This window comes from Marmota marmota, unplaced genomic scaffold (assembly GCF_001458135.2).
Source record: "Marmota marmota marmota unplaced genomic scaffold, marMar, whole genome shotgun sequence".
NCBI lineage: Eukaryota > Metazoa > Chordata > Mammalia > Rodentia > Sciuridae > Marmota > Marmota marmota.
The window spans coordinates 13430631-13452512 of NW_025999905.1; the positions used below are offsets into that span (position 1 = coordinate 13430631).

At 38.1% G+C, this 21882-nt stretch overlaps 1 protein-coding gene across 10 annotated transcripts in view; it reads left to right on the plus strand.

Moving 5' to 3' along the window:
* Dnah11 (dynein axonemal heavy chain 11) overlaps positions 1-21882 on the plus strand; it is a 305840-nt gene that overhangs the window by 161764 nt on the left and 122194 nt on the right. For 8 of the 10 annotated variants that reach the window (XR_007346137.1, XM_048799700.1, XM_048799695.1 and 5 more), the window contains 6 exons: positions 1899-2138; positions 5498-5659; positions 5919-6112; positions 9153-9315; positions 11014-11137; positions 11582-11724. Coding sequence is in view for 8 of the 10 variants with exons in the window: in XM_048799700.1 (XP_048655657.1) it covers positions 1899-2138; positions 5498-5659; positions 5919-6112; positions 9153-9315; positions 11014-11137; positions 11582-11724 (1026 nt within the window). In the remaining 2 variants the exon portion in view is untranslated. Of the gene's footprint in view, positions 1-1898; positions 2139-5497; positions 5660-5918; positions 6113-9152; positions 9316-11013; positions 11138-11581; positions 11725-20018; positions 20025-21882 lie in introns of those variants that run through there. The other 2 variants (XM_048799702.1, XM_048799703.1) reach the window with 2 other exon arrangements.

Consider the following 21882-nt stretch of genomic DNA (forward strand, 5'->3'; position numbering starts at 1 on the left):
TGACCACATCCCCAGCCCTATTTTGTATTTTTCATTTAGAGACAGGGTCTCTCTGGGTTGCTTAGCACTTCACTTTTGCTGAGGCTGGCTTTAAACTTGCCATCCTCCTGCCTCAACCTCCTGAGCCACTGGGATTACAGGTATGCACCACTGCACATGGCTAGACCCATTCTTTATATGAGACATTCTGTGTGTTGTCACAAACACATGAAGAGGGTATCCACTGTTATATTACTATGTAGAATAGTTTCACTGCCTTAAAATCTTCAGATATCCTGCTTTCCCTTCATTTGACCATATGCCCAGAAGTAGAATTACCAGGTCATATGGTAATTCTGTTTTTAACTTTTTGCTGTTCAGTTTTCCACAGTGGCTAAATCATTTTTCATTCCCAGCAGTGATGCACAGCATCCCAATTTCTTCATATTCTTGCCAACTCCTGTTATTTTCCATTTCCTTTTTTTTTTTCATAGTAGCCCATGCTAATGTAGGTGAAGTGGCATCTGATTAGAGAATGAATTTGTATTTCCTTAATGATTAGTGATGTTGAACATGTGGTTATTGGCTGTTTGTGGTGAAATTTCTATTAAAATACTTTGCCTATTTTTGAATCAAGTGTTTTGTCGTTTCTATGTTTTAGGAGTTCCCTATATACTCTGAATATTCTTAAAAACTTATCTTGTACTGTCCCATAATTTTGCCTTTTCTAGAATATCATATAATTAGATTTACATAGAATGTAGCCTTTTTATACTGTTCTTTTACTTAGCAATATGCTCTTTAGGTTCATCCATGCCTTTTCATAATGTGAAATATAATTTCTTTTTATCACTGTTTAATATACATTGCATGACTGCACGCAGTTTATTCCTTTACCCATTGAAGGGCAGCCTGGTTGCTCTGTCAGATTCTTGTTGCTGTGACCAAAATACCTGACAAGAACAACTTAGAGGAGAAAGTTTATTTTGGCTCACAGTTTCAGAAGTTTAGTCCATGGTCAGTCAACTTCATTGCTCTGGGCCTTAGGTGAGGCAGAGTTTCATGGCAGAAGGACATGGCAGGAGAAAATGGCTCAGCTTGTGGCAACTAGGAAGCAGAAAGAGAGTAAGAAACAATGGACAAAATATAAACCCAGGAGTCATGCCCCCAGTGACCTACATTTTCTAGCCATGTCTTACCTGCCTACCATTCAGATTGTGAATCTGTCAAATGAGTTAATCCACAGATGAGGTTACAGCTATCATCATGTAATCATTTCACATCTGAACATTTCTGCATGTACACAGGACCTTTAGGGGGACACCTCATATCCAAATTATATACTGTTGCTTTCAAGTTTTGGGAAGGATGCGTAAAGCATAAATGCATAAACATTTGCGTAAGGTTTCTGTCTGCATGTGTCTTTTAATGGTAGTAACAGCTACCACCAATACATGTGCCTCAATAACATACAGTGGTGTCACTCACTTACCTGGAATCCACTCAGAGTGAGCTAAGTACCTCTGCTGGTCTTGGCTGAGCTTGCTTGTAATTGTCTAAGGGTTGACTGTCAGCTCTTGTAGTGTGGCTTCAGCTGGAGTAATTGGGACCACCAGGTTCTGCTTTTGTTTGTCTCATCCCTTGGTAGGTTTATAGAGTTCATGGAAAGTCAGAAGCTTAATAAATCAAGAAGAAACATGCAGGCCTCTGACGGTGACTGACATATTGTCACTTCCGTCTCATCCTATGGACTTGTGCAAGTCATCCAGCCAAACCCAGTGTCCGTGGAAGACACCAAGAAAGTTACATGACAGTGGTCTGGATACAGGGAAGAGTGAAAAAACTGAGCCACTTTGCAATTTTATGGTACAAATTATAATCCCTCTTTTGTACGACTCATCTTTGCTCTTTCTTTTCAGAGACATTTCACAGTATTTGCATTCAACTTTCCATCTTTGGATGCTCTAAACACCATCTATGGGCAAATCTTCAGTTTCCATTTCCAGCACCAAGAATTTGGCCCATCAGTTTTCAGAAGTGGCCCTTCTTTGATCCAGGCGACAATAGTGTTCCATCAGATGATGACGCAAACCTTTTTACCCACAGCTATAAAATTCCACTACATTTTTAATCTGAGAGACCTATCAAACATCTTCCAGGTACCCTGACTGCTCCATATTATCCTTCCCAAGTAGAGAAGTAATTGTAGGAATATTAATGCATTCATTTATGGAACTTAACTTTAAAGCTATGCTATATAATTTTATGTACATTCTTTTATTTTATACTCATAAGCTTCTCTGTGAAGTAAATACAACAGGTTTATTATTTGCTTTTTTTTTTTTATCTTCAATTAGACCAGTGGTTTCCCCTCAGTTTGCATATTGTCTTAGTCTTTTGTGCTGCTATAACAAAGTGCCTGAAAATAGGTAGTTCATACATAATAGAAATTTATTTCTCACAGTATTGGAGGCTTGGAAGTCCAAAATCAAGACACAAGCATGTTTGGTGTCTGGTAAGGGTCTGATTAATGCTTCCAAGATGGTGACTTGAACACTGTCTTTCTGTGGTTGAGGAGATAGAAGGGCAGAGGGACAAGCACATAGCACCTCTTTAACATCATCTGCCCCCATGACTTAATTATCTCCCAAATTTGGGAAGATATTCAACTATGTCTCACTTAGCAATAGAAGCAGAGATAGAGATTTGGACTCCTTAAGTTGAGTGAGTGAGTGGTCATATTTTGGCATAAAACATTCATATGTGATTTTTAAAAAATGTATTCTAATTTGTTATATATGACAGTAGAATGCATTTCAATTAATATTACACATGTATAGCACAATTTTTCATATCTGGTTGTACACAAAGTAGAGTCACACCATTCATGTATTTATACATGTACTTAGAGTAATGATGTCCATCTTATTCTCTTAACATATGTTAAGAGAAATAATTATTTTTAAATTTGGTTTGATACTGAAAATCAGTTTACTTACCTAGTATGTTAGTCAGCTTTTTGTTACTGTAACAAATACCTGAAAGAATTGACTTATTAAGAGAGGAGTTATTTCACTCACAGTGTTAGGGGCTTCAATCTGTGATCATTTGGCACCATTGATTTGGGCATGGGACAGCACATCAAGACAGGAGTGCATGGTGAAATGAGACTGCTCACCTTGTGACCAGGAAACAAATGAGAGAAGAAGGGGCTAGGGTTTTATTATCACTTTCAGGGTCACAGTCCCAATGACCTAAAGACCTCCCACTAGGCCCCACCTCTTAAAGATTTTACTGCCTCTCGACAGCGCCATACTGGTGACCAAGCCTTTAGTCGTAGACCTTGCGAGGCAGGGGGTGCACTTAAGATTCAAATTATAGTATTTGGTAAAAGGACAGTGTTTGTATATTGAGTTTACAAAGGAAGAACTGAAAAAAGAGTTGAAAATTCAGAATTGAGGCAGATCCAACTAGTATGATCTACCCTGTATAGTAAATGTAGTTGGAAGGTTATTTATAATGTAAAATTCTTTTGTGAGAGAGAGAAGGGGGAAATCTTCATAGGATTTTTTTTATAACTCTTTTCAAAATTACTCCTAAACTGCCTCAGAACCCTAACACAGCATCAGATGATAGTTATTAATAACATGGATCATTTCTTTTCATATCTGTTTTATAGCAACTGCCAGAAAGACTATGCTTAATATAATATTGGTTTAAAAGCAGATTGGGGGGCTGGGATTTGTAGCTCAGCAGTATAGCACTCGCCCAGCATGTGCAAGGCCCTGGGTTCGATCCTCAGCACCACATAAAAATAAGTAAATAAATAAAGTCATTGTGTCCAACTATACCTAAAATTTTTAAAAATTAAAAAAGCAGATTGGGAGCTGGGCGTAGTGGTGCCCACCTGTCATCCCAGCAGTTCGGGAGGCTGAGGCAGGAAGATGGCAAGTTCAAAACCAGCCTCAGCAAAAGTGAGGCACTAAGCAACTCAGTGAGACCTTGTCTCTAAATAAAATACAAAATAGGGCTGAGGATGTGGCTCGTGGTTGAGTGCCCCTGAGTTCAATCCCTGGTACCCCTCCACCCCCAAAAAAAGCAGATTTGGAAGGGGCTGCTGGGGATGTAGCTCAGTGGTAGGGTACTTGCCTAGCATGTGTTAGGTAGGCCCTGTGTTTGATTGCTGACCCCGTGAAAAGAAAACACAAAAACAAAACAGTTTGAATCTTAAGAAAGGGAAAGGAGACTCTAGGTAAAGTGGAATGTGGTCCTGCCTGCTCACCCTTCACAACCAGCCCATCAGGGGTACCTGATGCCTCCAAGTAATTTTTTTAAAAAATATTTTTAGTTGTAGATAGACAAAATGCCTTTATTTTATTTATTTATTTATATGTGGTGCTGAGGATTGAACCCAATGCCTCACACGTGCTAGGCAAGTGCTCTACCATTGAGCTACAACCTCAGCCCCTTTTTTAGCCTTTTGAAGCTCAGTTCTACACAGCTCCCTGGTGTTCTGTAAGTGCAGAGCAAGCACAGCACTCTCCATGACAAATGGGCCTGTATGAACCAGGATCCTGAAGGGCAGGGTAGAGTGGGCACAGGAGTCACGGTGTTTTGGTGCTAATCCCAGATCTGCCCACAAAATGTGAATTTGAGCAATTTACTTTGGTCTTATATTGTTTGTCAAGTGAAGGGGTAAGACTGATAGCAAATGATTTTTAAGTTTAAAAAAAATGCTTTCTGTGATATCCATGTTGTTTGTCTTTTGGTTCTGTGAACTCAATCCACCGGGAGACTTTATAAGTACAAGTACTCAGATGCGGTGTTTAGTTCATGAACTAATGAAATACAGTACTAGTTGTATTATTAAAAATGGGTATTGGCTTTCGTCATTTTTTTTTTAACTAAAGACCTGCCCAGAACAATTTTTGAGGAGGAAAAGTTTATTTGAGGGCTCACAGTTTTAGAAGTCTTAGTCCACAGAAGGCCAGCTCCATTCCTTAGGGTTCAAGGTGAAGCAGAACATCATGGCAGAAGAGTTCTGTAGAGGGAAGCAGCTCACCTAATGGTCAGGAAGCAAAGAGAGTCCTTCCACTCACCAGATACAAAATATAGACCCCAAAGCCACTCCTTCAATGCCCACCCCCTCCAACCACACTTTGTCAGCCTCCAGTTACCACTCAGTTGATTCCATCAGGGGATTAATTCACTGATTGGTTAAGGCTCTCACAACCCAACCATTTTTTTTGAACTTTCCTGCATTGACTCACACGAGCTTTTAGGGAACACCTACATCCAAGGACCATAACATTCTGCCCCTGGCTCCCAAAAGCTCACACTCATCTGACAATGCGAAATATATTATAGTGGTATTACATTTTTTAGTGTTGATTATCAGAAGGTGAAGTGTTCTTTTAAATTGCTAAGTTTAGCATACAGTTAAAAATAATTAAAATTAATGTATTTAGAATATAATAATCTTCTGAATTAAAGGTACATTTCCATTTTCACCTTATAGGGAATTTTGTTTGCTTCTCCTGAGTGTTTAAAAGTTCCAAATGACTTAATGCACCTGTGGCTCCATGAATCTTCCCGTGTTTATGGAGACAAACTGACAGACACAAAAGATTGTGATTTGTTTCAGAAAAAATTGCTGGAAACTGCTTATAAATATTTTGAAGTAAGTACATGAATTTCAGAGGTCATTACTTGCTGTGGTACCAGTTAGTGTTTAGGCCAAATTTAGAGAAGGACGTGAGTGAGTTGCAGGTCCCTTTTTACTGGGATTCCAAAACATTCTGGGTCTGGACTTGGGCGCACCCTCCCACTTACCTTCTCATGGAGGGATTGGCAGGCTTTTCCCTTGATAGGGTGCTCTGCCTCAAAGGAATCTTTCTCAATAGTTGATACACCATAGTTTTCTTTTCTTCATCCTGTAGGGTGTCAACAGTCACGTGCTGCTCCAACAACCCCTTGTTTATTGCCACTTTGCTCATGGTGGGAGAGACCCATGTTACATGCCAGTAAAGGACTGGGAAGTGCTCAAGATGATTCTCATGGAAACATTAGACAACTACAATGAGCTGAATGCCGCCATGCACCTGGTTTTATTTGAAGATGCCATGCAACATGTGTGAGTTGACTGGTCATGACATATTTTCATGAGTGTAACAAACATGTTGCTATTTTGTCATAATCTTAACATCTTATATAGGCACACTACTTTTTTCTGTACCATTATATACATGCAAATTTTCACTTTATTTCACTGTAGCTGTGTCAGATAAGCATATTAAGAAAGAAGATGAATGAGTCATTCAAAATCACATAGTTCCTAAGTGGGAGAGACAGGACTCAACCCGATTCTCCTGGAATGAGCAGGTTTTATGGGGTGCCCACTTGAGTGACAAACAGGAAATAGCATTTCTTTAGTACTTTGGGGCAAATTAGAAAAAAAGAATGAAGCATGTTTTATTGGCAGAAAATTAAAGATAGCTGTCCTGGGGTGGAGCTTAACTGACAAGGCTCTCACTCCCTCCTAACTGGGCACCTCATAGAGTGCACAACTGACCTACCCCTTGTCTCAGTCATTGTTCTCAGTGATGGCTGGGGACACAGCAGCGAGCACCACAGACCAGTCCCTTTTCGAATCGAGCTTATTTATTAGTGTCAACAATGGACATTTTTAAGGACATGAATAAATAAGCAGAAAAAGAAAAAGATCAGAAAGCAATGGGTCATGCTGAGAAATAAAATAGACTGATTCTAAGAAATAAGTTACTGATTCCTCAATCAGATCCCTTATCTGAAATGCTTGGGTTCAGAAGTCTTGAGGATTTTGAAATTTTTGTTCAGATTTTGGAATATTTGCACATACATAATAAGATGTCTTAGGAGTGAAAACCAAGTTGAATCATAAAATTTATTTACATTTCCTGTGCATAACCTAAGGGTAATATTATACAACATTTGTAGTGGGTGTGTGTCTTGACTGTAACCTGTCACATGGTATCAGATGTGGAGTTTTCCATAAAAAGTTTTGGATTTTAGAGCATTTCAGGTTTCAAATTTTTGGATAAGGAACACTCAACCTGCATTTGGATTCCCAAAGAAGGCCTGGGTATCCATGGAAGGAGTTGACGTTTAAGCTGAAATCTAAATGATAAGCAAAGGTTCTGGGAAAGACTAGAAGAAGAACATTGCAGACCGAGGGCAGATTTCATGTTACCCTGAGGCAAGAATGTTCAAAAACAGAAAAAAGTCTCAAGGTGGGTGCAGCAGAGAGAGAAAATAGAGTGAGCAATATATGTCCAGGATGGAGAGCAGGGTGTGGTCTGACTGGTGAAGGGTGTTTCCTGGAACCAGGATAAGCACTTTGATGCCATTCTAAGTGCAGGGAGAAGCTGCTGGTGGATTTTAGCATGGGGATGACACAACGGACTCTAAGTCTAAAGAGCTCGCTTCGCCTCTGCTGCTCTCCTGGTCCAGGTCACCCTCATCCTCACCAGTATTTCTGATCGTTGACAGTGGACAAAGAGGAAAAAGGAACAAAACCATATCATTAGAAACAGGGAGGAGGAGGGAAGAATGAAGTAAGAGAATTCAAACAGTGAAAAAAACAAATGTGGAGAATTCAGTTTTTAGAATTTCTCTAAAATGTTTAGATTAAGTGCTTCACGAAGTGTGCAACCCTTATTGGGATCTCTTGTTATAAATACACGAAGCGCTGATGGTTTTACTCATCACTTTGCAGGGATCCTCTGCTTATACAGACAGGGTAGTTTTAATCAGCATCTATGACTTTGGTATTCAGTAGGTTGTTCCGACAATGTCCCCGGCTGGTTAAGATACACTGACTGTGTTGTGGCTCTGGTGAAGCAAACCTCCCACCGACACTAGGGAAGCGTTTTCCCTGGTAGCCCTTCAGTGTGTGATTCCCCTGTGGCCTAACAGGTAAACCCATGTCTTTGATCAGGGATTATGAGCTCAAGGCCGACTCACTCAGGTTGAAGATGATTTAAGAGCATGTCCTTGGGTATTGTAGAAAGGGAAATTGCCACTTAGGGAATCTCATGAGGCAGAAACTTTGAGGCAAGCTTTAGCATGAAATGCAAGCCTCGCTTGGAGCTTGGGGTCATAGCTTTCCCATGGTTGTTTTGTCATGTGGTCATGTAAGGTAGAATTTAATGGGATAACTGAGTTTGTAAAAATAATCTGTCTTTTCAGTTATTAGAGGTTTGGGGGAAATGTTCACCAGCACTGGTCTTAGTATAAATGACCCCAACTTCATTTTTTTCACAAAGCACTATTTAAAAAAGAAAAGAAAACCTCAGGATCTTTCAGGGCCTGAAGTTTAAGTTCATTCCAAAGCAGGAACCTAGAGCAAAATGATGGCTTACTGTTTTTTGCACTTGTGCATCTACAGACTTATATTGTGTTGTGCTATGTGTCTAATTGTAACGTAACTATGGCTTATTTTTCAACTTAACCTACATTTCACTCATATCAAAGCCAATTTTAAAAATTCCTAGTTGAATGATGTAGCAATGATGTCAACAGCATAAGAATCTGGAACCTCTTGGATGCTATAGAACAAGGGATTAGTTGGCCTTACTGGAAACTTAAGCTTTGATGCTGGATAGTTTCAGTAAATTATTCAACAGTGGTCTATGCAGGAAAGGCTTTAATTGAAGGAAATAAGAGTCATGTTAAGAGGCAAGTGTTTAATCTACATGGTGAATTAAGTGGAGATGTATGTTGGCCTAAACAAATTCATTCTCTCTGACATAACTATACAGGAAGATTCCAGGCCTGCAAGGATATTCTCCCTTGATGTTCTTGTACATGGATGCTGATGTGGAATTGGGATCATTCTTGTTAATCAAGAAACTTCAAAGTTTAGACACAAGGCCTTGTATATATTTTCAAGTATGGTGGCAAATGATAAAGCAAAAAGAGTCCAAAATGTTGCGAACCTGGGAACACTGGATAGACAAACAGGTGGAGGGCAGAGTAGGCAGCATCCTCTTTTGTTGGGGAAACATGGAAAGGGACTAGTGTTTTCAATAAAAATTGGAATTTAGTCTCTAAATACTTATCTTAAAAAAGCAAAACAGACCTATCCCAGGGCCTTTGAGATTTCATGTTGGGATGGGTGCTCTTTCTTTTACCAGATGTCGAATCAGCCGGATCCTGAGAACCCCTCGGGGATACGCCCTTTTAATTGGAGTTGGGGGCAGTGGCAAGCAGAGCCTGTCCAGGCTGGCAGCTTACATTTGTAGCCTCGAGGTCTTTCAGATCACTCTGACAGAAGGGTATGGGATCCAAGAACTTCGGGTAAGTAAAGTCGACAGTGCTATTGTCCCTCACTCTCTATGCCCAAATCTGCAGATGTTCAAGGCCCTACTCTAAAATGGTGTTCATATTTGCATACAACCTATTCATATCTTCATGTATACTTTAAATTATCTCTAGGTCACTTATAATACCTAATACAATGTAAAATGCCAGGTAAAACATAGTTATATTGTGTAGAAAAATGACAAGGAAAAAAATCTGTATGTGTCCAGTGCAGCTGCAGCGTGGTTTCCCAAATATTTTCTTATATATATATAATTTTTTCTAGTAAATGGTATAAAAATTTCATTGATCGTTCTTTTTTTTTAATTTATTTTTTTCCCAAATATTTTTGATTACCTGTTTGCTGCAGAGGCTTCTGACCCTTCTCTGTGGCAGACAAAGTATATGCTGGGAGTGCTCCCCCTCAGCTGGGAGTCCTAGTTTGGGCCCCAGGTCTCCTTGACTACGGGGAAGGGCAGCTCCTTAGAGGAGTTATTTACCTCTGGATGTTTTTTCTTCCTGGTCAAATTGGTAATAATACATTTTTATGTATTTTTATAAGTTTAATAAACCTGGCTCAGAAATATTTGATCCAGTGTTTGCTTACTCAAATATGTTTTTCCTTTGCATTAACTGACCCTGATGTTGAACTGTTAATAACCCTGTGTGAGAGAGGGTAGAAAGAAAAAGGCACTTTCTGGGTTGGGGATATAGCTCAATAGGTAGCGTGCTTGCCTCACATGCACAAGGCCTTGGGTTCAATCCCCAGCACCTCAATAAATAAATAAATAAAGCACTTTCTTAGGACAAGTAGATTTCTTCCCCTTTAGATAGACTATGAGAATAAAATATCAAGAGCACATTCAGGAAACTGTGATGCTTTAAAAATTTTTCTCTTTCTTGTGGTAAACTTAAAACATAACTTTATTTATACTTATGATCAGTAAACAATCTAAAAACTCCAGTTAAAAGGCAAAGATTTTTCAAACTAAAAAAAAAAAATGAAGACTCAAATATATCCCATCAAAATGAACACTTTTCAACATAATGACACAAATAGGTCAAATAAAAAGTATAGAAAAGACATACCTTGAAACACTAATCGTAAGAGTTAGTGACTATGTTAACATTCATAAAAATAAACTTTAAGAAGTACCATGAAGAAAATAGAGGAATATTTTATAATAGTGAAAGAAAAAGTTATAAAATTTTTACTTCATAATTGTAATATTACTGAGAAAATGGTACTTTTAGTTTTAGAAAGTGCTATTTTAAATTATTAAAAATTCATGCTTTTAATGTTACTAGCTAAATAAAAAACTATTTTCAGTGAAAATAGAGTATTATTGGAATGAGCAGAAGCTGCCCTTCCATCCTGTTGCTGGACGGAGGCATCCCTGAGAGTTCTACACCCTCTTAGAATGGAGCTGTCACTCATCAGCAGCTCCTTTCCACGCCCATGCTCCATTAAGCCACTTGTGTAGTTTAGCGTCATATAATATGACTCTCCTCATTATATACCAGAAGTAGAGGTGACGTCATGCTGTCTTCCCCTGTGGCAAGTCTCTGGGAGGAAAGGCACAGGGCGCTGCCGCCATGCTGAAGTTCCCCGATTCTTCCCAGCACTCACTCAGGTACTCCCAACATCACATCAGCATTTTAACAAAACATGAATGATGGCCTCTTTCCTTGCAGGTAGATCTTGCCAATTTGTACATCAGAACCGGAGCCAAGAACATGCCCACTGTGTTCCTGCTGACAGATGCCCACGTTCTAGATGAGAGCTTTCTCGTGCTGATTAATGACTTGCTGGCATCAGGTGATTAAACCAACACATTTCTTGAAAGATCTTCCCCAGTGACAAATTATCTGTAGTTTCAGTGAACTTTAAAGAGAGATAATTTGTCTTTGAGATGTTTGCTGGGGCAGTCTTTGGGGAGAAACTTATAAACCTAACTAATTTGAGGTGTATTGCTTTCTTAGTTTGCTTATGGAGGAGAAGTGCCATAGAAAGGACTCCAGTGAAGTAAATGTTATTCCTACACGTATGGGTTTAGTGGGTGTGTTCCTCATTGCTTGTCCTCAATGTTCTGTATGTCTGAAAACACAAAAAGAAAAAAAAATGACATTTCTCATTTCAAACTCTTAAGGTTTAAGTTGATCTTTATTTTATAAAATATATCAGACGTTAAAAAGTCTCATCTAAAGTTTAAATTGCAATCACCTGTAGTAATTCTACTCTTTTTTGGGGTGGGGGATGCAGGAGAAATCCCAGATCTGTTCAGTGATGAAGATGCGGACAAGATAGTTTCTGGAATTCGTAATGAAGTTCGTGGTCTGGGCATAGTGGACTCCAGGGAAAACTGTTGGAAATTCTTTTTGGCCAGGGTCCAACTACAGCTCAAAGTAAGAAACCCTTGCTTTCCCTGCATATTGTTTAAAAGTTGCTTTGGGCACTGTAATGTGAATCTGTAGCAGGAGTTACGTTACAGGTCTGAATTTCAGTGACTTTGGAAAGGATAAGTGCCCTTTAACAGGCTGTGTCTTCAGTGTGGTGCTCTCAGGTCTGCTGAGATGCTGGGCTCCTGGGAAGCCTTGGGCTGAGCCGAGTGTGCGGTGCCCAGCTGGACCTCATGTGTTTCTGTCCCAGCAGAGCTTACACTGTCACCACAGGCATCTGACAGGACAGGTGTAAACAGTGAGAGCATGTTCTGCTTCCTAAGTGGAATAGGTCACTCTGGAGGCACAATGTGCTGCATGTCAAGCAGGGATCAGAATTCATGGGGAGGAAGTTTCAGAAAGAGGAAATGGCAATTCTACAAGGGAGGAAAAACATGTTTGGTGAAACCTGAGATAGCCCTCCAAGACTGCAGCATGGAGTTCTTATGGGGAGACCATGATTAATAAGTCTGGGAAAATAAACTGAGATAAAGTAAGGAGTTTGTAAATCATTCAGTGAACAATAGGGAGAGTTTGGAGTTAAGTGACTGGTATGTCAATACTTCATGGCAAGTAATCTAGGGGTGTTACTCAAGTGTTCTGAGGTTTAACCCTGTGTTTTTCTCCTTAGGCTACTCTATGCTTTCGTGTATCGTATGGGGATATGATACAACCAAATAACAGCTTGGTAAAGGCAAAGAATTATAAGAAAAGTCTCCAAGTGTATGGCCAAAAGCTAATTTCAAAATGCTGTTACAGAAAATCCAGGCTTCCCAGTGTAAAAATAGTTTGTAACCTAAAAAGATTACTGCTTTACTCCTTCTGCTGTTGCTACACCTATCAAGTTAGTAACAGGTTCTGTGGCAGCTATAAAGCTAGAAGTATTTAAGGAAAGGGTATGGAGAGTGGTACTAGCCAGGGGTATACCTTGGTTTGAAGAAGGTGAAGGAGTAGACTAACACTCTGCAATTTCTAATTACACGGTAATCTTACTGAGTAGTTCTAGGCTGAGATTAGAAGATTGGGACTTAAGGTTCAATTGCTTAAAGAGTTTTCTCGCCACCAAAGATGTGACTGAAACCAGACACAGAGGCACACATCTGTACTCTCAGTGACTCAGGAGGCTGAAATAGGAGAATTGCAAATTTAAGGCCACCCTGGGCTACTAAGGGAGACTATGTCTCAAGAAATAAAAAGGGATGGGAATGTAGCTCAGAGGTAGAACACCTCAGAGGTAGAACATGAACATCCATGGTACTACCAATTTAAAAAAAAATGAAATTATTGTTACTGAGTAGCAAGTCCAGGAATTTCTTCCCATTTCATGGTAATATGTTTGAATGACATTTTCTTTATGGAATGGGAAAACATTTTAATTTGAGGTAGTAATGTTATAAATCAGTGATTATCAAAGTCTGTTCCTCAGAGCTACAGAATCAATATCACCTATAAACTTCGTAAAAATGTGAATTCTCCAATTCTATCCTAGACCTCCAGAAGCAGAAACTCTGTGGGTGGGGCCAAGAAAGCTAAGCTTTAACATGCTTTCCAGATGATTCCAAGGCTTCCTGAAATTTGAGAATTATCATTATAAATAATGCCATAATGTTCATCCTTTATATCTTTCATGCTCAACTTTGCTTATTTCTATAGCATAAATTCCTAGAACAGCAATTGCTACGTTCGATAGTTGCAACTTGGGATAGCTTTTTAACATGCCTGCACATCCTTTGATGCTATTGTTACTGACAGGGACTGACAGGGTCATGTACATCACCTCTCCTTGAATATGGATGAACTTATGACTGCTTCAACTAATACAGTAGAACCAAAGCAATGTCGAGTAAATTCTGAGGCTAACTCATAAAAGGGCAGTTTCTCTATCGAACTATACATATTGTTGTTTATAAGAGTTCTATGCATATAAAGTAAATAGCCTTATAGTTATATGTGTGCCATATATATTTCCCCTATTCTTTTATTTAGCTTTTAAGTATGCATATGATGCATGCTTGTTTACTTGCTTATAACTTTTGAATATCTTTTTTAAAGTTCATCTCTTAGATTAATGAGTGTTTTCCTTAGTGAATTTGGGGTTTCTTATGAATTTAGAAAAGTATTTTATTTCTCAAAATTATCTTCAATGAAGCAGATGAAAATCAATTCAGAGAAGCAAAAACTCAACCAACAGTTCCTTAGCCTCTCATATCAAAAAGTCCAGACTGGCTGGCTAACGCCCTTGGAGACCCAGGGTCTTATGTCTTGTCTTTCTTCCAGTTTTTATCCTGTTGCCTCCCACCTCCGGATCACAGAATGCCACAGGAGATTTTTATTGTAAGCAGGAAGAAGAAGGTGAAACAGATGTGAGGGTTACCTGGATCCGGAAACCAGTTCTCCCCAAAACCTTGAGCTGATATCTTACTGGTCACACTCTATCAACAGTTACCTGGGAGACTGGGAAGGGAATACTGGAAGTTGGCATGCTGCCTTTAAGCATAAAATTGGATACAGACTTCAGAATACGTCTGCCCCTCGATCTACTATGGGGTTACATCTCTATAAGCCCATCACAGGTTGAAGGTATTGTAGGTTGAAATGCATTCCACACACCTAACCTGTGAAGCATGGCAGCTCAGCAGCACCCTGCACTGTAGAGCCTCAGTCGTCACCTGTCATGATCACATGGCTGACTGGGAGCTGCTGCTGGCCGAGGCTGCCCAGCCTTGGGAGAGCATCCTACTACACACACTAGCCAGGGAAAGATCCAAATTCCAAATATGTTTTCTACTAAATGTGTTTTACTTCCACACCACTGTAGAGTTGAAAAATTGAAAGTGAACCATCACAAAGGAACCATCTATAGTTTTAAAAAAGTAACAGTATCAATCATTCCAGTGCCCATATGCTTTCATGAGCTATGTTTAAAACTGCTACTTGTAGAATATATTTCTTTTTATATATAGTAGGGAGTGAGCTGAGAAGCTTTAGGTTATTTTTCCCCTAAAGAAAACGTTTTTATCTCAACACCATGTATTTATTTCTTCCCTTTAAGTTTCATATACTGCCTGTATTATTTGCCAAATGGCCATTTTTTTTTTTTATCTATTTCAGATTCAAATTTTATTGCTATCTCTCTGAGTTGATCCCAACATTACACTGTGCAAATTAGTACATCTTTTTTTAAAATATGTTTTAATACCTAATTGTGCTTTCTGGTCAAGTTTATATCTCTAAACAAGCATTAGATTTATTGTCAAATTCTAAACACTATTTTGATTCTGATAGAAATCATGCTAAATGCTTATTTTGGGGAGAATTTAATCTTTATGAAGTCTTTAAGTGTTTTTATAAAGCTTTGTAATAGCATCTTATTTGAGTATAGGAGAGCTATTGGTTTTCACTTTTATACCCAGCTACCTTGCTGCCTCGCTTATAGTTTCTAATGGCTCATTGATATATAGCCTGCAAGTGAAGTTATTTGGTCTTTTCCGCTGTTCTGCTCATCAGTTCTCCTCATTGCTGTGGTAAACACTATAGAATAACTCAGTATTAATGGTGATAATGAAAATTTTGTCTTGATTCTGACTTTAACAAGGATCTCTCTCGTGTTTCATTGTTATGTCATCTATTGGCTTTTGATGCAGGGTACATATTTTGTCAAAAAAGTGTCTATTTACTAAATTCTTTTCCAGAGTCTGTTGAGATAATTATATGGTTCTTCTCCTTGGACTTGTATACAGCAGTTTTACATTTTTATATCCATCAGTCTTCCTTTGTGCATTGCCTTTGGTTCTGTACATAGGTAAGCCTTACCTAAACTGAAATCAGTTTGTGGTCCTCTCTGTTGATGTCTAATCATTTTGGAGAGGGGGGTACCAGGGGCACTCAACCACTGAGTCACATCCTCAGTCCTATTTTGTATTTTATTTAGAGACAGGGTCTCACTGAGTTGCTTAGCACTTTGCTTTTGCTGAAGCTGCCTATGAACTCATGATCCTCCTGCCTCAGCTTCCTGAGCTGCTGGGATTACAAGCAATGTGTCCCTGTGCCCAGCTAATCATTTTTATAGTTTGATATTTTATTGCTTAACTCGGCACAAACTGGAATTTATTTTGATGTTAAATATGAATAATTTTGTCCAAGGACTATTAATGAAATAATCTATTCCTTCCCTACTAAAATGGACAGAAGTTTGGTTTTGTTGCTGTGTTTACTGTTTTGTATTTAATGCTAAGAAAGAGCATTCAGAGGAATATATCCCTCAGAAAAAGGTATCCCACTTATAATGCCTTTTGCTTCTATCCCTTAGTTTGATACATTATGAGGGAGATAGTGGTCAGAACCATGACCTCTTTCCTTGAGTGAGAACCAATATGGCGAAAATGGGTCACCTTTTAGCTGAACGTGGCAGCTTCTTAGCAAACAATGTATATGATTCCCTAATCCTTAGAATTTTAAAAAGAATCCCAAATTACTGTTAGTTTCAGATAGCATGCTACTTACCAGCATATACTAAACACTTGGAGTTTCTGATGAGCTGGTATCTCCCTGCCTGTGTTCAGAGCTGGGTTCCATGGGAAGCTGACTGTGTCACAAGGGTTGTTAGCACACCTGGCAGGTCAAGCTGAATGATGTGCCGTTGCCACCCCATTACCCATGCTCACCACCCAAATTCGGTTCTCATTCAGAATGCAGGGCTATAAGAACCTGTTGGCATGCAGAACATAACCTCTGAATCTCATGAGGCTATTCCCATTAATGATCATCAGATGCATGTCCTTGGATTGCTACAAATAAGCCGATGAATAAGTGCCACATGATTTCTCTCCTTCACATTTGTACACATGGAGCTTTTCCTACATAATCTTCATCTTATATCATAGTATAACATTTTCTGTTTCTTTCCTGTTGATCTTTAGTTAACCCCCAAATTTTTCTTTCATGTTTTCCTTCCTGGCCATCTGATGCTATAGGGCAAAGGACAGTTGATTTCTGTAGCAGTTTCCCTGATTCTTTCCCTAGATGGTAGACATCCATCTGTCTTTTCTCTGTGTTTGGATGCATGGAGAGATCCATTTCTGATAATATTAGATATAGAAGCTCATTGTATAAAATTTAAAAATAGAGAACCATATAAAGAAAATAAAAACAATCCTTAATTGTTATCTGTAGATAACATTAATATATTTCCTTCCAGTTTTTTTTATGTGTTTATAAACATATTTAAGGTGTGGATTTAAAACTAAAAATATTTTGGTCACATCTCACACTATTGTCTTTAATTACCTTCTTTTATGCTATTTTGAGTGGAAGACTTTATAGGAAAAAAAGATATTAAAATAATTTCAGAATTTGGCATATGGAATGAACTGTTTAAATCAAATGTACATTGTTCTAAATAACCACTTACGTAAAACAAACTATACCCATTATCAAATTTCCTGTTGGTTTGTTGTGTTTTTTATTAATTTATATGAGCTCTTTTTGTATTGACTAGTATTCATGTGTCCATAATGTCTTTTTCTGTTTTACATGTTACCAGTTCTTCCTCAAGTTGTTAATAATTCTGGTAAATTTGTTTATGATGACGTTTTCCATTTTTATGTATTAAAACTGTCAGATTTTTTCCTTCATGACTTGCATGTTAAAGGCTTTTGGGGGATATATGTCTGCAGTGCATGTTTATAAAATATTACCCTGGATTTTATTTAAATTAATTCATAACATTTTAATGTTCAGCTCTGAATTTTTGTGTGTAGTCTAAGGTAGTTTTCCTATTTTTTTACCCTCAAATTGTCCTAATACCATTTATTGTATAATCTCTCTTCACTAATTTGAAATGTTACTTTTCTCATATTAAATGCCTACAAATGGTGGGCTCTGTTTCTGGCATCTGCTACGACCTGTTATTCTGTTCTTCTGTAGTTGCATATAAAACCCACACTGCTGTATTTATTGTAGCTTTCTAGTACATTCTGGAATCTAGTAGAGTAGAAACCCTTTCCTTTTCTACATTTACTTAGCTATTTGCTAAGTAAATAATTAATTTTCCAGATAAACTATGAGATCAGTTTGATATTTTAAAAAATCTAATGAGAATGTATAAACTGTATTGGGGATCATAGATCTCCTTAGAATACTGGATATTTAGCCTGGGTACAGAGGCTCATGCCTGTAATACCAGTGACTTGGGAGGCTTAGGCAGGAAGATTGAAAGTTCAAGCCAGCCTCAGCAACCTAGCAAGGTTCTAAGCAACTTGGTGAGACTCTGTCTCAAAATTTAAAAAAAAAAAAAAAAAAAGTCTGAGGATGTTGCTCAGTGATTAAGCACCTCTGAGTTTAATACCTAGTACTAAAATTTTTTTTAAAAAATTAAAACCAGGATATTTTAATTCATTTATCTATACTCTTTTATTTACTGTAACATAAGGTTTATTTCCTGCTAGTGTGAATTCACTTTCAATATTCTGTTTTTCCAAATATCATTTTGATGTTTTTAATCCAGCTTTATCCCATATAAACTTTAAAATCACTTCATGAAATTCTGTTAATCCTGTTGGAAATTAATAGAATTGCTTAAAATTCATTAATGGATGTAAGAAGGACTGCATCTTTTTAATAATTGATCTCTTAGGAACGTGTCTTTAACTGACCTCTGATAAAGTAGCTGGTTATCTTCATGTTTCTTTTACATATCTCTCATTCATTTCTCTTCTCAATATTTTATTGTATCTGTCCCTCCTGTTGAATTTCCAACACATCATTGTGGAAACAGAAGTAAGCAATCAGATGGAGGGAAGAGGAGGGATGGATAGGTGTGTGTTTACGTGTTGTTCTCTTCCCAGCTGTTTCTTTGAACACTCATTCCAATAGATTTTTACCTTTTGTTCTTTAGACAAATGTGTAGATGGTTACATCATCTTTGTATTTTTATTCCTCCTCCTCTAATAATCTCTCCTTTTTCTGTATATTATACCCATGCTTTCTGAACAAATTTTAGAGCTGTTGTACCCATCTTTTTCTTGTTTTTTATTTTAATGCTAATAGCATTGTATCATCAAATGTAGGATGAAATATTAACTTGTGGTGTTTAAAATAGTTTTTAGGAAGAATTGTTGCAGTTTATCACATATTTTCTCATTGAAGCCTTATTTTCTTCCTTTGTCTTGGCCTGTCCTTGTATTATGGCCTTCTATCTTCCTCTTTTTCTATCCTCTAGAGAGTTCCCAACCTTTTCTTCAGGTTTTGTTTTTTAATCCAATTTTTTTATTTATATGGTACTGGGGATTGAAACCAGGGGTGCTTTACCACTGAGCTACATCTCCAGTTCTTTTTTTTTTTTTTTTTTNGTGTACCTTTTGATCTATTCATAATTGTGATTTTTCTTTTATTAAAATTGACAACATGATTAAAGCCTTTTCCTTTCACCGTTGGAATTCAAATTTTGTGTGGTATTGGGGATCAAACCCAGGGCCTTGGGCATATAAAGCAACCACTCTTCCAACAGAGCTATATATCCCCAGCCCTCTTCAGGTTTCTATATTAAATTTGCTTGGCAATTTCTTTTTCTTCCGAAGGATGCTTTTTAATTTTGTTGGCTATATAGTATGTTTGTTCCACTTAGACTTTTTTCCCTTCTTCTTTCTTCTTGGATAGAAGAAAGCAATTCATATCTGAAGTTTGGCAACAGGTCTGGTGGGTGATTGGCTCTTGTCTCCTACTGCCTCATGCCACAGGAACCTGATCAACAGAAATGCTGGGTAACGCTGATATTCAGCAGCAGATTAACATGGTCTCACACAGTGTAAACCAAAAGACATAGTGCTAGCACAAATAATGTTCATGATGTATAATTTTTTTATTTTGTTTAAGAAGCTCAAATACTCACCTATTCAATAGAAAATGCAATATCATGGACTTGTACCTGTGTGATTGTAAAGTCAAGTCTCTTCAGTTCTGCATCTGGTTGAGGAACAGAACAAACATCTGACTTCCTCTTCTTATAAGGATGGTAGTCTAGGATGGCTAAAAGGTGACATGGACAGTCTGTACTCCTGCCCCACATCTGCCTTTTGCCCTGATGGGGAAAAGGAAAGTTCTACTGCTTGCCTGGCTCTATGCCTCTACCCTGCTAATATGTCTTGCTTGTCAGGGCCATACCTCTGGATCTGGTACTCTAGTTCCTGCCCTCTCACTTTCTGGTATTAGACAACGTGAGTAGAATAAAAAGAACTTTAGGAGGATACAACAGATGCGACTTGTGCTCTGTATCTGAGGTCCCCCATCCTTGAGTTTCCATAAAACAGCACAACCTCAAAAAATATTAGGACACAAGTATCAGTATTTTATTTAGCCTGGGAGGAATTATTTGAATCCATCATTTAGTTACTCCTTCACCTAACCATTCATAGGTCATGATGTGCTGGACCCTGACAAGGGGACGAGGAACAAGAGCCAACCCACCTAGAGCTTACCTCATTGTTGGGAAGATAAACCCCAGATCCGGTAATGACACTAACAAATGCAAACTTAATGCTCTATAAATGAGAGAGAGGGATTACATAAGGTAGCAGAAGATCTGGTGGTAAAGATTCATGGACGTAAAGATAGGAAGAGTCTTGAAGACAATAATCATCTCCATTTTTCTAAATTACTTATTCCTTCATTTGTTATTTTTACTCTAATTTTTTTTCAGTGCTAGGGATTAGTCCCAGGGCCTCACACGTGCTAGCAAAGTGCCTTCCCATTGAACCACATCCCCAACCCTCATTATTTTGTGTTCTAAAAGGAAACTTCAACGCCAGAAATAAAGGATACCCCTTTATATTGGGTAAGCTTTGCATTTTTAAAAGCATCTCCATGTTCTCCTTTTGCTAACATTCAGATCTGGGGTTGGCCAGTTGAGGACAAGGCCTGTCCCATGGAGAGGTGCCACATGGTCAGCAGCAGTACTTGCCTGCTCTACTGGCACAGCCCTATAGATTGGAAGCCAGAAACTTTGCATGACATAGTTCAAATACAGACCTATTTAAAATGGAGAAAATTCCAAATTTTCTTGGAAAAAAAGAAAACAAAAATCCATGATATGTAGTTATGGGCTGCCATTGGCATGGAGAATATAAGTGACCACTGCAGGCCCTGAGGTCAGGCAGAGCAAATGACCAAATTCCAACAGTGGAGATAGAAAGAAGAAAAAAAATCAGCTAAGAAAATAAAGTTAAAAATGCTTCAGGCAGCTGTGCTCTCTTCTAAAAGCAAATTCTCACAAGTAAAAAAGCAAACCCTGAAACCACCATCTATGTATTTCCTGCAGAGGGGGCTCTCCAGGCTGTCCTCACTCCTCAGGCCTGGTGTGTGCTTTACTCTCTGTTGGGATTCCAAATACAATTTTCTTTATAAATAGGAGAGTTTCTATATGTTTAAAAAAGAAAGAAAAGTGAATTAAAATGCCCTGATATAAAACATTGCATCTAGTACAATTCTGGAATGTCCAATATTTACAAGTCAGAGGTCACAGGAATGGTTTCATTGGGTGCTATTAAAAAGGACATAAGTGTAAAAATGTACTGTTGTGTGTATGTTGAAGATACTGTTGGGTCTTTTTTTAAAAAAAAAAAAAAAGATCTGAACTTAAAAGGTTGTTACATGAGGGGGTAATACAGGAAGATAGAAGAATGATAAAATGAGACTAAAATTGTCAAAATGGGAAATAATTTTTGTGCCTAACTTCCATTCCTATGTGGGTTCTCTCAGTAAGATTCAGATCTTGTGGACTGGGGCTATAGCTCAGTTGGTAGAGTGTTTGCCTTGCATGTACAAGGCCCTGAGTTCGATCCCCAGCACCACAAATTAAAAAAAAAAAAAAATCAGATCTTCTTATTCTTAGAAAACAGATGTGTGAAGATAAATGCAAATTTAAGTTGTGGATAGAAGCTGCTGAAGTAAGTATGTGGGAAGGTTACTTCCGAGAATGAACTATATCAACTGGAAAAAAATATACAGTGGCTGTAGCAATTCAGATTTCTATTACAAAATGAAATGGACTAAGTCCTGTTGGTAATACACAAATAAGTATGCACTCACTATAGGATTGTACCTAAAAGAAATTGAGGCATGTTACAAAGC